The 14829-nt window shown below is 35.3% G+C and overlaps 1 protein-coding gene across 1 annotated transcript in view; it reads right to left on the reverse strand.

Moving 5' to 3' along the window:
- LOC108240414 (receptor tyrosine-protein kinase erbB-4) overlaps positions 1–14829 on the reverse strand; it is a 240332-nt gene that overhangs the window by 39139 nt on the left and 186364 nt on the right. Inside the window, exons 16-20 of the mRNA XM_017423864.3 lie at positions 14001–14045; positions 11496–11628; positions 8721–8843; positions 6489–6587; positions 1292–1477 (exon numbers count right to left, since the gene is read on the reverse strand). Of these exons, the coding sequence (XP_017279353.1) occupies positions 1292–1477; positions 6489–6587; positions 8721–8843; positions 11496–11628; positions 14001–14045 (586 nt within the window). The remainder of the gene's footprint in view (positions 1–1291; positions 1478–6488; positions 6588–8720; positions 8844–11495; positions 11629–14000; positions 14046–14829) is intronic.

A 14829-nucleotide genomic window follows, 5' to 3' on the forward strand; every position in this document is an offset into this window, starting at 1 on the left:
CAATCTGTTCTTGAGACAATAATATAGTACAATGGTAAATAATACATAATCCTTTCTGCTCTTTATAAATTATACATTTCTTCACGATGACAGCTATTCACAGAAGGCAAACACTTACGTGTGTACATTCAACCAATCTTCCTTTTTTCTTCTCAAAAAGTAATTTATGTAATTATGTCCATTAAAAGAAAGTTTTTGTATTAGTACAGGAAGTTACTCAGAATGGGGCGACTTATTGCAAGTTCCTATCGCCTTTATAAAAAAGCACTTTATGTGTAGTGTGATAAGTGTGTCCCAAATTTAGCTGATGATTTAATATTTCTTTTGGAAACTCGCAGGAGAACTGCAAGCTTCTAATATAGCCAAAAACAGCAACAGAATTATTTGTATAAGATATTAAATCTGAGGCCGGATGTGTTTTGATTTTGCTTCCCTCTTTTTTCCACCCATTACCTTATTCTTTGTGTATGACAGTTTTATCAGCAGTGATAAAATGCAGCATGCTTTGATATATAATTAAGATTTATATAGTGGTATTTCACAATCCACAATATAATAGTAAATATCTACTTATATCTACCCACATCTAGTCATGCAATAAAAAACATTCTGTAGAGAATAAATTGCAGGATAAAAAAAAGGTTTTTGAGGCGTAGAAGTTTTATATGGGATTTTTAAGCTTTTTTGAGAGATGTCTTCTCTGATCTGTGATGAATGTGAGTTTGCATCTTACTATCAATGTTTTAGTGAAATCAGGACAGAAGCAAAGACCATTAATAAAAGCATAGCTCAACTGGTAATACTGACACCCACAATAAAGCTAATAACAATGCACTCTTGCATCGACCATCTTGTAACACTGGGCTTCTTGCACCTACATTTTCTCCCATCAAAGTCAAGCAGGACCATGAATTATTAATCTCAGTTATTCAGAAATGCTGGAGATCCTCTGGCACATTAATAAACTATTTACCAAATATCAGATCACCCAGTAGTGTTTAAATCAACACACTATTGACAAAAAATTATTATTTTTTTAAACAATGTAATTCACTTTGTATCTATCACAGGTCAGTTTGATTTTTGTGAGAATTTACGATGAAGTGAAAAACAAGAATTTATAATTTATTAGGTATTCTAAACAAATCATTCGGTCAATCCACTTGTAGCAAATCAGTCAAAGCGCCTGGTTTACTGACACATATGGCAAAGCATATCAAACACTATCAATGCAGTCTCTCAACCCCCCAAAAAGAAATGAACAACAACAACAAATATATATATATCTTACCTTGGCAATTTGGACACACCAGTTGAGCAACAGCTGTGATCCAATGTTGTCCTTGTGTTCATGGACATAGTCCAGCAAGCAGCCATGTGGCATTAGTTGTGTCACCAGCTGGATTGTGGGACTCAGGCAAACACCCAGGAGTCGGACCAGGTGAGGGTGCTCCATGCTAGCCATTATCAAAGCCTCCTGGAAAAGTCAGATTTACACTCAGGCATGTGGGGTCAAATGTTAAAGTATATTAAATGATAAACAGTAGACCATAATATATAGTTTTTGTGTTTATTTTGGCTGAAACTGTCACAGATGTTCTTGTACTAACTTCCCATTATCAACAGCAAATACAATGAAATGACAAAGCAATGATTTTCATATAAACTATAAAAACAAATAAAAAAAACAAGAAATGTAAATATTGTTTAGCTAAAATTGGCAACCTTTTCGACTCTAAAAATAAATTACCAATATTATGGGTATTATGAACATAAAAACCCTGATGACCTCTAGTCCTGATAGGTTTAAACAAAACCAGTTTTACTACTTTAGCTTTGAAGACTTTTCATTTCTAAGCCAAGAAGCTTTCTTCGAACTAAAGAAATGCACAGTTCCAAGCTTTTAAGTTGTAGTAAACTGTTTACAAACTGAACTCACTTGCAAATCACTCTGCCCTGTCCTCCCTGAGGGTTGTTAGAGTCTTTCTTGGTCTGGTTCACACATGAGATGTTTTAGTAAGATAAATGAAAGTGCAAATTGCTGCAAAACTCTCTGGTGACTACATTCAAAGCTGCATTATATACACTGGAAAGTTGAAATTTAAACTTCCTCCTTTGTTTGAAATTTGTACTTTACTGTCCTCAAAAGAGTGTCCCTTATCCTTGACATGTAAGTGGACTGCTGAAAGAGCTGACTTTCATGTATTGTGCTGTGTGTTTGTCTCGTTGTTTGGACTACCTTTTTGAAAGCTCAAACTACTCATACCTGCACTGAATTGCTCCTGATGACCTCTGTTTAAATCTATGTCATTTCATCAACCATAGATTCAAATGGGCCAAACAATATAAACATAAACTCTTAAATGAAAAAAACAAAAGCAAACTGTGTATCTTTTTGACTTCTCTGACTGGTGAAGGCATTTTATTTACTTGTTTGTTTGTGTGATATGATGGTGCACACACCAAGAAGGTGACCTTTCTGTGTGGAATTTACATGTTCTCCCCATTCAAGAGTGACTTTTCACTCAGGACTTTCCACCCACAGACCAAAAACAAGCATGTTAGGTCAATTGGTAACTCTAAATTGCCCCTAGGTGTAAGTGAGAGTGTGAATGGTTTGTCTGCCTCATTTGTCTCTATGTGGCCCTGTGATGGACTTGCGACCTGTCCAGGGTGTACCCCGCCTCTTGCACAATGACCACTGGAGATAAACACCAGCTCCCTATGACCATGCACAGAAAAGCATCTAAAAAAATGGATGAAGAAATCCTTTTTTGTTATTTTTTATTCATGACATGAATGCGGATCAAGTCACCATTAGTATATTAATTAGTTTAGCTTGTTTATTTTACTATTGTTGTTTTTTTAGATATATTTTGTCTTTTATTGCTTGCCTATGGGGTGATTTGAAATGCCACCATAACAACACTGATTTCAAATTGCTCTTAAACTATTGACCCAAAACACCAATTAACTGTTTGTGTTATGATGATTGTTATTTTGTTCACGGGACTGCTGAATCTTTGAAAAAAATCCTTTGTTTACCAATATTATAGTCACTAACTTGAATATTTCTTTCTATTTGTGTACTCAAAACCAAAAGGAGTGCAGTCCCTGCTGTGGATATGTCAAATTGTGCTCAGGTAGGCCTCCTGTTAATGTCAAAGGACAATTGTTCAAACACTCTTTACACTGTGACAGAGTTCATCACAACTAAAAGTGTAGACTGAACTGCCAGAGATCACAGGACCTCTTATTCTGTTTAACCGTGAAGTTCCTCTTGAAAAGAGCAGCAAGGTTCCTCTCCAGTCAGAAATAGTTCATTTCTATTCAGAACAAAGATCAAAGTGACTCACTACTTCACAGCTCAGTTATCTTCGTAGTAAGATAGGAATATAGTAAATACAGCGGTGGAAGATTGCTGTAAAACATTTATCTCTGCCTGGTAATGCAGCAAGAGATCATTTCTTTCCAGTTCTGTACTGTACATGGTGTAACGCTTTAATAAATGTTAGCAATAAACACGTTGTCGTACATCTAAAAAATGTGCATGTCTGATCTGCAATATTGCACATGATTGGAGCATTATATACTCCGGGATGTGTCTATCATTCATGTGAAACACTACTAAAAGCAGAAGTAGCTCTAGAAACAGATATATGTAATGCTGAAGACACACACACACACACAAAACACGGAGCTACAAGTGCTTTAACTTAATGTGACGATTTATCATGAGATGGATAGCTGTGAAGCAAAATACACAGAACAGCAGGAGGGTGGCTGTTATGTGTGCATGGGGAGAATAGTTCCTAAACCGCTGCTGAATAGTGAAAAAGGTATTTTACTGTTTTGAATTTTTAGGGCTTGTTGCAATGATTACAAAATCACCACTCTATTCAAATACAGAAGATTTCCAATGACACATACAGATGCAGTATTATGACACCTCCACCAGGAGTTCTCTGACAGAAAACATGTCCAGGTCTAAAGACCATGCTGCTGATAAATAATAATCATTCAGTAAAAAAAACACTCTCACAGTTCACAAAATGTCTTAGAACTACAACTATGGATGTTTTAGATACCCATGATTTAAAAAACAAAACAAAAACAAAACAACAACAACAACAACAAAAAAACAAACAAAAAACAGTAGAATATACTGTGTTCAAAATTATTTTATGATCCTCTGAAGAAAAGGGCACCACATTGCTTTTTATGCTGTTATTTAATTTCTAATTAATTAGCTAGACTCTGAAAGGTTGTGCTGTGTACACTGACAGGCAAATGAAGGTATAAACAAAAAAACTAAAGAGCACTTAGACTGTGCTTAGTGAAAACAACACAAAACAAAATTTTAAAGGATGGACCACCACTTTATCTTGCTGCAGGGAAAACAAGCCTTGAGCAGTAATTTGTCTTTCAAACAGAGTACATTTTGTACCGACCTTCTAGTTGCCACTTGTGTTGCATACATGCAATTAAATGCACTTTGTTAATGGACACATGTGCATGGCAGATATTGCAAAGTATCATTGCTCTGTTGTCTTCCGAAGTAATTGGGCATTGTGGACATTTTGTTAAATGGTAAATGGACAGTACTTACATAGCGCCTTTCTAGCTAACTCAAAGCGATTTACAACGCAATCTGTGCCCTCATTTACACATCAACACACACATTTATACTACTACATCTCTACAGAGCTAATCAGATTAAGTCATTCTAAAGAGTCTAATCAGTGCTTTAGATCACATTCATACACTGATCGCACACATCAGAGGCAATTAGGGGTTCAGTGTCTTGTCCAGGAACACTTCGAAATGTGGCGTACTGGTGGAATCAAACCTCCAACTATCTTATTGGAAAACAACTGAGCCACAGCTGCCCTGTTGATGTTAATTTTATCTGTTGATGTTCATTTTATTGCAGGTTAAAAAAAGAAAGGAAAAAGAAAAAAGGTGTTTTTTTGAGTGCTCCACAAGTACATATCACAATCTTGACACAGGAGGAAACAAAGAGATGCAAACTAAAATATAGAAAATGTATTGTGTCATGTTTTAAATAGTCAGTGTGAAGTGTGTGTGGCCTGCAGCAAGAAGGTCACCCTTTACAATTCCCAGCTGTGTCATAACGGATGGGGAAGAGAAAATAAACAACAGTCTGGTTTCCCTTTTTAATCACCACTGATGTGTCCAGGAGAACAAGCTGGACCCCAAGTAGTAAATAAAAAATAGGAGAAGAAGACGTTAATCATATGCAGATGACGGGCTGTATTCTTCAAAAACCCAATGTATTGTAAGAAAATATACATGGATATGTTTATATGTGGCATTTTTATTGAATGACTTAGATTTATCTAATAGATGTGACCTGCACAACATAATATTTTTTTTATTATTTACTTTTAAATTGTGAACATACTTTAAATTTTGAACCTTAAACATTGATCTAGTTATTGAGTTTTATGTCATTAAGCATTAGAGATGTAGTTATTACGTCCAGTTGTTTAACAGGTGTTCCGGTGACAGAAACCCACACCCCATAACATGAATCACTGAAGAGACCTGTAGTAACTTTGCCAATAGGGAAATGACATGCCTCCTTTACACCATTCCTTAAATCACAAAAAGCCCTTAAGGCAGATGAAGATTCACCACAGATGAAGGCTATATGTCCACATATAACCTTCGTCTGTGTCAGGTACACACATCCAAGGTTCTACTTGTCAAATGAGCTCCCAAAGCACATAGAACGTAATATTAAAGACACAAGGGAAATTCATCAAAGACATCATGATAAAAATAGAAACGCTAACACACCAGGAATCTTCCTTTTAGACTGTCAAACTAAGTGCAAAACATGAGTGCAAGTGGGTCGCTTTTAATGTGTGTGTTGATGAGAGTTATTTCATCTGCATTGCATCATTACAGTGTAATAATTTAGATTTTTTGCTCTCTTCCTTTTGAGATGAGCCAAGCTGTGAATGTTTTATAAATGGGGCCTTGTTCCTTGTGCTGGAAGTCGAATACATGTGTGTGTAAGTCTACATAGGTAGGGCTGATAGGAGTCTGCAGGGGTCTAAGACTTGCTCCCAACAGCCTAATTTAACCACCAGAATCATCTTTGAGTCAATTTTCTGCTAAAAAGAAAGCATTTTCTGGTAACTGTTTAGTCACGGTGTAAAGCTGATAATATAATTTTTTGCTATCAATTTGTTGATCTTCAGTAGAATGTGAACAGGTGTGTATTTTTATGAACTACTTTTAAATTTACAGGATTAATATTTTCATAGCTTCCATTACAACACTTAAAATACATTTGAATCAGCTCGGTGATTTTGTGATTTCCATACTGTGGCCAAGCATGGGTTAAGATATCAAATACTAGATGTACGAGATCAGAGAGGCAGTTCTGTAAAAGTGTAGTCTGAAATGCAGAAATCTTTTACATAAATCCAGTTATAAATCATTCTGAAGATACTCACATCCATGAACTCCACATTAGCCTTGGGTCCAGTGGCCTCATTAAGGATTTTGATGGCTACAGGTATTTTTACAGTTTCACCCTCTGGGACCCAAATACCCTAAAAGAAAAAAAAAAAAAATGAGCAAATGATTCGATACACTTACTACACAATTATGAAGCTCTTACTCACAGAAACTTTGATGAAAGAAACATGTTATAGAGATTGGAGGAACAAGAGGAATCTGTTAAAAATGTAGATTTTTTTTCCCCCAACGATTGTAATTATTTTTTATTCTCACCAGCACAGTATAAAAATGACCTGCAGCCTGCATTAAAAAAAGCAACAACAAAAAAAGCCCTTCAAAAAAGGGCTGTGGTAAAGTTATCTGATCATTTTGATGTTTCTAATTTCAGGTGAGATTAAAATGATTTAGCAACTGAAGCATCTACATAAGGAGAGAAAAAATAAGCCTCTTGGGAAATAAATAAATAAACAAATAAAGAAAAAAATAATAATCCAATGCTTTATTTCTGTTCTGCCTGAATACAACAGAACATCTATGGACCCAGTACTTTCAGGACCCAGCATTTCTTTTCTGAAGGCTTGGATCAATGGATATTTTTGGTTAATTTTGCCTATGTTCAATAAAAATCAGGGAATTTGTGAATATTGCTCTTACAGCATTGTTGCAAAGCTAGTTTAGTTTCAAATGCTTTTTTTTCTTTTCTTTTGAACTTGAAGAAAAACAAATAAAAGACTGTTTTTCTCATTGCTAATGGAAGTTTATCCTTGTTGAACATTCGGCCAGTGCTTTTCATGTAATATTGATGTTGGTTTAAAAATGTCTGTGTTATTCTCTGTATATATGTTTGTTGTACATCAGTAATGAATTGTTTCTATGAATAACGTGAAGTTCTTTGTAGGACAAGCTGCCCCTAATGCTACCAGTGTATGCACTTGAGTTTTTGTAAACCCACTCTTATTCATATCCTTGCAGTTTGGTAACAGGCAAGGTGAGCAACGGCAGCAGAATAATGTAGCAGTTACCATTTCCACCTCACTTTTTTGTCTTACCTTGTGCAAGTCTTTTAGTGTTTCTCATGTGCTGTTTTTCTTTTTTTAGTCTTATGATTTAATGGCAATGTAAAAATACCTATGCCGGAATAATATATATTAATAAAATTGGGTTTGCCTAATTTCAGTTGTGTTATACTGCTGCTTTCCTGAACCCAATGTTGCACTGGTGATGACCTCAGCTAACACTTGTTTCATCGTTCCCTCGGGGATTTCAACGTCAGATCTAACTTATTCTTTTCATTTAACGCCCCACAGCTTCTCATCACACATTCAGTCACTAATGATTGTGAATCCCTCTCTTCTCCACATGATGTGTAACATCACATGAGCATTAAGGCTATATGTGTTTTAAAATGCAATACATGGATGACCTTATAGTCACATGTGAGCCTCTATGCAGCATAAAATCCCCAGGCGAGGAACAAATTATCTGTTTTTGAGGTGCTGCTAAAATCTACAGGAGACTAAGCATTTGTAGGCAGGACCCTGAAGGTACAGAATGAGGTGCCCGAGGAATTTAGGTCAGCACAGCCAGTGACCTCTTACATCAGCAAGTCCACACAGACGGATTTACTTTCTACAGGCTTGAAGCGCTGTCAGTAATGTCAAACCAGGCAGTGACCCTAAGTCCGGAGTCATGTTAGAAAATTAAACTCAAGTATTAAATAAACTAAATAATACAATAAAATAAATGTGTGAAAGTTGCTACTCTATTTGGCAACATCTTTAAATCTCATATCTCATATTGTGTCTGTGTATCAACAGCTTAAAAGCAGTTTCTGAGCATATTAGTTTCAAAGTTGTTTTCAGATTGATAACTTTTAATATAAGTTAAAGCAACAATAAAAAAGAAGCAAAAACAAATCAAAAACAAACAAAAGAAACTGCTTGATAAGGACATTCTGCCAAAAACAAACAAAAAACAAACAGAAAAACACCTTTTGGTGTTTCTTAGTTTGTTTGATTTTTCTTAGTCTACTTTTATAATTTTTTATTGAATTATTGTTAGTTGATTTGTGTTTATTATATTTAAAAAAAGTTGCTTGTTTAAGACTCTTCATAAAATAAATATAGACAAGAAGTGAAAAAATATCATAATTAATATCAAACTATATTAGTACCTTTAAAAAAAAAAGCTAATAAAATAATACATGTGATAATACACGTTTCTACCTTGTAAACAGTTCCAAAGGCCCCAGAACCGAGGATCTTGACTCTTTTAAGTTCTGTTTCTTTCAGGATTCGAAGCTGGGCTTGATTAGGAGCCGTGCCGCTGGGTGTCAAAGGTTCCACCAACTGAAAAGACATCCAAAAATAACAAAACCTTTAATCAGTAATTACCAAAGTTTAAACCCTGAAACTATACACTCATCACCTACTCTTCATCAATAAAGTTTTTATTTATTTATAATGATACATACAAAAAAACTGGCACATCTATGAAGTTGTCTGTTCTTGATTTTTTATTTATTTGTATTTTCTGAAAATAGCCTGATGCAGTTTACCTATTATAAGATGGTAGTTCAATAACTATTTTTATGTAATGTCACCTAAAACTGTTATAATTGGTAGCTAAAATCACTAAAAATAGAAAACCATGAAGTAATATTTGGTGTGGAGTGAGATATTCGTACTGGAACAAAAAGCAGGACAGACATACTGTAGGTGTATAAGAAAAAAAAAAGTATGAAACAGTACAGAAGGGGGGATAATTGTGGCTCTTGAAAAAAAACTCAGACATTTCTTGTCATAATAATGCTCAGGTAGGAGAAGGAACAGATGAAATAATAAAAGAGGAAAAGAGATTATATCTGGGAAGAGAGGGAGGGGAAAGATGTAAAGAGGAAGAACTATGGCAGAAGTAACAATAAGACAGAAAAATGAGAGGCAAGCTGCTGAATTAGTCAGAGACAGCAAAAGCATATGCGAGGGAGCAATATACTGAGAATTACAGAAATTGTTGGAAGATTAGAGAGGGAGGGAGAGCACACATAAGAAAACAGAGAGGGTGTAAATCAGCCTAGCTGTGGTCGACAGCTACTGTCCCTCCGGCTTATGGTTACCATTTGATTAAAAACAATAACCATTCTTCATTTAAATGGAATAACAAATTAGCTCTGGCTGGGTGAAAACAAGAGGGGCGGGGGTCTACAAATACACCCAATACAACGTAGATGTCTTAAAAATGGTCCATCCTCACTCACAGAGACAGAACTCTATTTCAGCTGCCTGCCAGTCGTGGTGCTGAATATGCTGAGTCTCTGCAGCTGGAACGGTGCAGAAGACTGGAGTTCCCAACCCTCTTACTCTACAAGGTGCTTTTAAAACTAAACTTAAACCATTTAGCATTAAAAACTGTCTGTTTCCTGTTGTGCTACAGAAGAGCCACAGCATAAAAATACAAATATAGACACTTATGCATACTGATTTGGTGTAAACACACAATTTACATTTACATGGTGAGACGGTAGAGAGGTGGAGGAAAATAACTCTATTCCTGTAGCTTAAATGTATTTTTGCAATTTCTAAAAATGAACTAAAATTGCATTTGACTTTATGTGTTGATAGAAATTGATTGCAATAGCAATAAGCTGATACCTGTATATTTTTCATCTTAATATTTCCTTTTAATAAAATAAAATTAAAATTGAAAACAGCAAATACAGGTAAATACAATATTCAGATGACAAAACATTTGTAAGTGACAAGATATATATTTTTTATGCATTATTTTGTTTTTTTTTAAGCCAAACAGCATTAGATTCGGTTTAAATTAAGCTAAAGCAATTTGTAAATATTCTTTTACATTAACCAGTGTTTTTTACAGTCTGAATACCTGGAAGTTGATTATTACTTGAGGGCATTGTTGATTGATCAATACAGAAACAAACAAACAAACACAAAAAGAGTGCAGTTACTTTTGACTTAGCTACTACAACTTAAGCTAATTTTATTCAAAAAACTTTGAGGTACATATTTGATATAGAAATTAAATATATTTCAAATTCCTTAAACAAATATTAACTGATTTAAAGAGGAATTGTTTTTATTGGAGCCAGAGAAGCAATGTGTCAAACTTGCAAAAGAAGGGTTTCTTTGCAAACAGAGCTTAAACTGAAAACACACTTTAATTGCTGTAAGATTGTTTGCTTGCAGTAAAATAAAGTTTTAAAAGCGACCAATACCTTGTTTTTATACATCTTTTTTGTATGTATTTTAACTTTGTAATGTATTTCAATTAAAAAAAATGTGCCTCCTTATAAGTGTTGTTTGGTTTATATGAAAACACATAAAAAGAGACTTGTATAAGTTCCAAATCCCCAGTGACAGTGTAAGTATGGTCCAAATGTGAGAAAAGTACAGTAGAGATGAACTATAATAATATGTCATGTCAGAACTCCTTTTTTAAGTCACTTAACTGATACTTCTCTACTCTGAAGAGAGAAAAAAGCTGCAAAACAACACCTTATTTTTGCTGTAGACGCATGAGTGCATTTGATGATGATGTACTCTTCTTGTTTTACCACAGAAAGAGTGCTTTCTCCTGTTTTAATGGTAGGGTCTCTTACCTCCTCCTAAAAGAAGTGCCCTCTCCACAATGCAGTGGAAAAGTCAACATCTGAGCCTTGTAGTTTCTGAAACTTCTCCAACCACCATCAGGGAACGCAAATTCTCTTTCTTTTTTCATTCGTTCACAAGTGACACATTTTGACTTCAACCATGCATTCAGACTTGCACAAGCAGCATGTGATGTAAAGGCACTGATTTATGAAATTAATATCTTTTGACATTATCTCTGTTTAGTTTTTTTAAATTATTAAACATTTCTCCTACAGTCTGTTAATTTTCATTTGTTGTGGATGCAGGTGTTAGTATAGTATGGTGTCAGCTTTATTTTACTTTAAAGAAGCTCACCGTTGTTCTCTATTCCACATTATAATTGCATACCTCTGTTTCCAGAAACCGTCGAAGGGCCCGCTTCTTTTTGATGTTCTTCCGGCGCACAGAAACCGCAACAGTCAAGACCAAGATCACCACCATGAAGAGGCCGCCGATCACTCCTGCGGCAATAAGAGGAGTTCTGAAGGCGAGAATATGAGGAACAGACACAGGAGAAAATGAGAAGATTAGGAACCAGGAGTGAGCAATGTCACGATGAGAGGTGGGATGGCAGACATGTTTATTAACAGGGTTAGAATAGAAAGTGAACATACTGTTAAAACAAACAAAAACACAAAACATAATCCTGAAACATATAAGGCAGCTTTCCAAAGTATATGTGAGCTTTAACACAAGTAGCACTTCACTTCAACTTCAGTTTGTTCAATAAATAGATCTTAGTGAACTCTCAACAAAAGAAAATGCTGACATAATTCAATTTTGAGCTTCACACTGATTCTGATATTTGAAATCAAGATTTTCCTGTATATATATATTTGTTCTGATATGCTCCATTAACTTTCTATTTCTATTCTATTGAGTTGTTAGTAATGATGTAGTTACTGAAGCCGCACAAATAACTTAAAAAAGCTTTTTGCTCAAAGCATACAAAAACCTTAAATGAGTAAAAAAAAAAAAAAAAAAAAGCTAAAAAGAATGTTAATTCCAATCAGAGGGGGCGGCACACCTCAACCACCCCTCACTTTTAAATGTGAATTTGTTAATCACTAATTTTATTTCTGAAAATATTTTAATCAAGACAAATCATTTACAGGGTCTTAACACTAGTTTTGGTTAACTCTTTACTGGATATTTAATTTTCAGTAAGACAGCTTGAACTTTTCTCTGACTGCTCCCATCTCCCAAGACCTCCAAAACCTAACAAATTTTTTGCTGCTTCAGCCGAGTGTGAGGTCAATATGATCTTCCACCACTGTTTGCGTTTGGGAAAAGTGAAATATGTATGCACCTAATTTGCCTCAGTTTGTCAAAAATACATGGTTCAGCATTTTTTTTTCCCCTAAAATGCATTTTTATTATTATGCTCAGTTTATTCCATGAAGCAGAGAGTAAAGCTACACTTTCAAAATATAAGCTAAGTAAGAATAGTTTTAATTTTCAAAACAATAAAACACATTTTTTTATGGAGACAGAAATTTAGTAATGTTTTTATAGTATACTGGATTTCAGAACAAAAACATTTACTACAGAAAACACAGACATGCAGTAATTTAGGTAAGTTCAAGCACATTTACCAAGAAAGGCCACTTTGAGATGTCACTTCGACATCGACAGGTCTGGTAGGTATCAAATTAACTTCCTACAAATTGGTCTCTTATTCTGACAATAACAGGTCCCTGAAGTGGAAAACCCAACCTGGCTATAAATATAATAAAAATGAAGAATAAGCCCTTTTTGCACCTAAACCATATGAGCATTTTTTTAAGGTTTCTGCACAATTACAGCTACAAACAATTAAAACCAAACATACAGATATGAAATATACATATCTTCTATCATCTCAAAATGAAAAAGGATGTTGCCACCCAAATGGAAGCGTGCTAAATGAGTGATTACTAAGTTTTATCAGACTAAATACTACATGGGTAAGTGACATTAAAAGATTATTTCAGCTCAACCAGACATGCACACAATCCCTTAACAAGATGTAGGTTAATGCCAGGCTGAACAATGGACTTAGAAGGCTCATCTATTTCTGATAAGCCACTTTCAGCTGTGCTGAAAACCTGCAACAAGTAGGAGATTTGCATAGCACCTGAGCCTAATAGTTATGGATAGGGTGCAGCTGCATGCTAGGTAGAGCTCTCAGAGGTATGATAAGAGCTGATTAGTTCACCAGGTTGGTTGATTCATTCTGCAGTTGCTGCAACTTTCTTTCATCCATTCACAAGGTTTCAAACACTGCTTCAGATTAAATAAATAAAATATCTCTCACTTTTTTATTTCAGAAATGAGTTAAAAAAAGAAAACTCTTTCAGCACCCATGGTTTCTGCAGAAGACTAATGTTACCTAACAATGTACATCTCCTTCATAGACTTTCTATTAGGTGTGCTACAGATCTCTAGGTCCTTTATGAAGTTGTGAAGTGTTGGCGGCATCATTTCCTAACAGCCTTTTTTGTGCTATTTTTAATCCTTTCCTAATTGCTGCCACTTGATGCCAAACTGTTTCACTTCTGAAGTCTTGAATCCATTTGTGGCAAATTGTGAGCAGCATTTTCTTTCCTTTTCTCCCTCTTAGCCTCACAACAAAAGCTAAAACGCTATCAATTTATCAAGGACCAGGCAAACTACTAATGTGCACACAGACACACACAAACAGGCATGCACAGAGAAGCATTAAGGACACTCACAGGGATTTTGTGGCTCAAAGCTATCCAATTAATCAGGGACTTCGCTTACTGTTATTTGTTTGTTTGTTTGTTTGTTTGTATGTATGTGTGTAGAAGTGTTTTAATGGCTTACATAATGTTTTTGTAACAAACTTCATACCTGTCCATCCAGCCAATGCAGTCTTGAAGTCTTGGTCCAATACACCTTTACAGGGCATAAAGAAAATGAATAAATAAATGAACAAATAAATAAGATAAAGTTCAAACACTCAAAGGTTGTGCATAAAACCTCCTGACCTTAGTGAAAGAAGGCCAAGACAATAACTAAATGATGTCTGCTAGAATTTAAAGATTTTAAAATAAGCTTTGTCCAAGATGGTTAGTTCTGCAAACTCTCTAGTCCACATATGAGATTCTTAGGCTCACAGACGACATCCAGCTCATTAGCCTATGGGTGGTCAACAAAAGTCAGAGATTATATATATATATATATATATATATATATATATATATATATATATATATATATATATATATATATATATGGCAAGAGGGGCCTTGCTCTGAGTGGAATGGATAGCTCAATGGGTAAGTCACCAGACTTTCACCCAGGAGACCCGGGTTTAAATCCAGGCCGGGGCAAAGATACAACAGTGAAATTGAGCTATCCAGTCTGGGTCCTTAGGCAAGACCCTTTGAGTTACTGCCTACCTCATACCATGAGAGAGATAAATATGAATCACATGCCGGCTCAGACGTCGCCCGGCCAAACAAGGTCTGCGTCAGGTACTGGGGAACCAGAGCACCCTGATGAAAAATGGGCTACTGGAACAAGACGGAGAAAATGGATGAGAGGTGAAAACATGGATCTGTTGGAATGCTACTACTCAAGTAACCCTAGTCAGAGAGGTTACATGCAAAGAATGCTGGAACAATGGTTACTTCGACATCCCCAGTCAACCCTGACTGCCAAACAACTAGTAGCTCAG

This window comes from Kryptolebias marmoratus, linkage group LG6 (genome assembly GCF_001649575.2).
Source record: "Kryptolebias marmoratus isolate JLee-2015 linkage group LG6, ASM164957v2, whole genome shotgun sequence".
Lineage (NCBI taxonomy): Eukaryota > Metazoa > Chordata > Actinopteri > Cyprinodontiformes > Rivulidae > Kryptolebias > Kryptolebias marmoratus.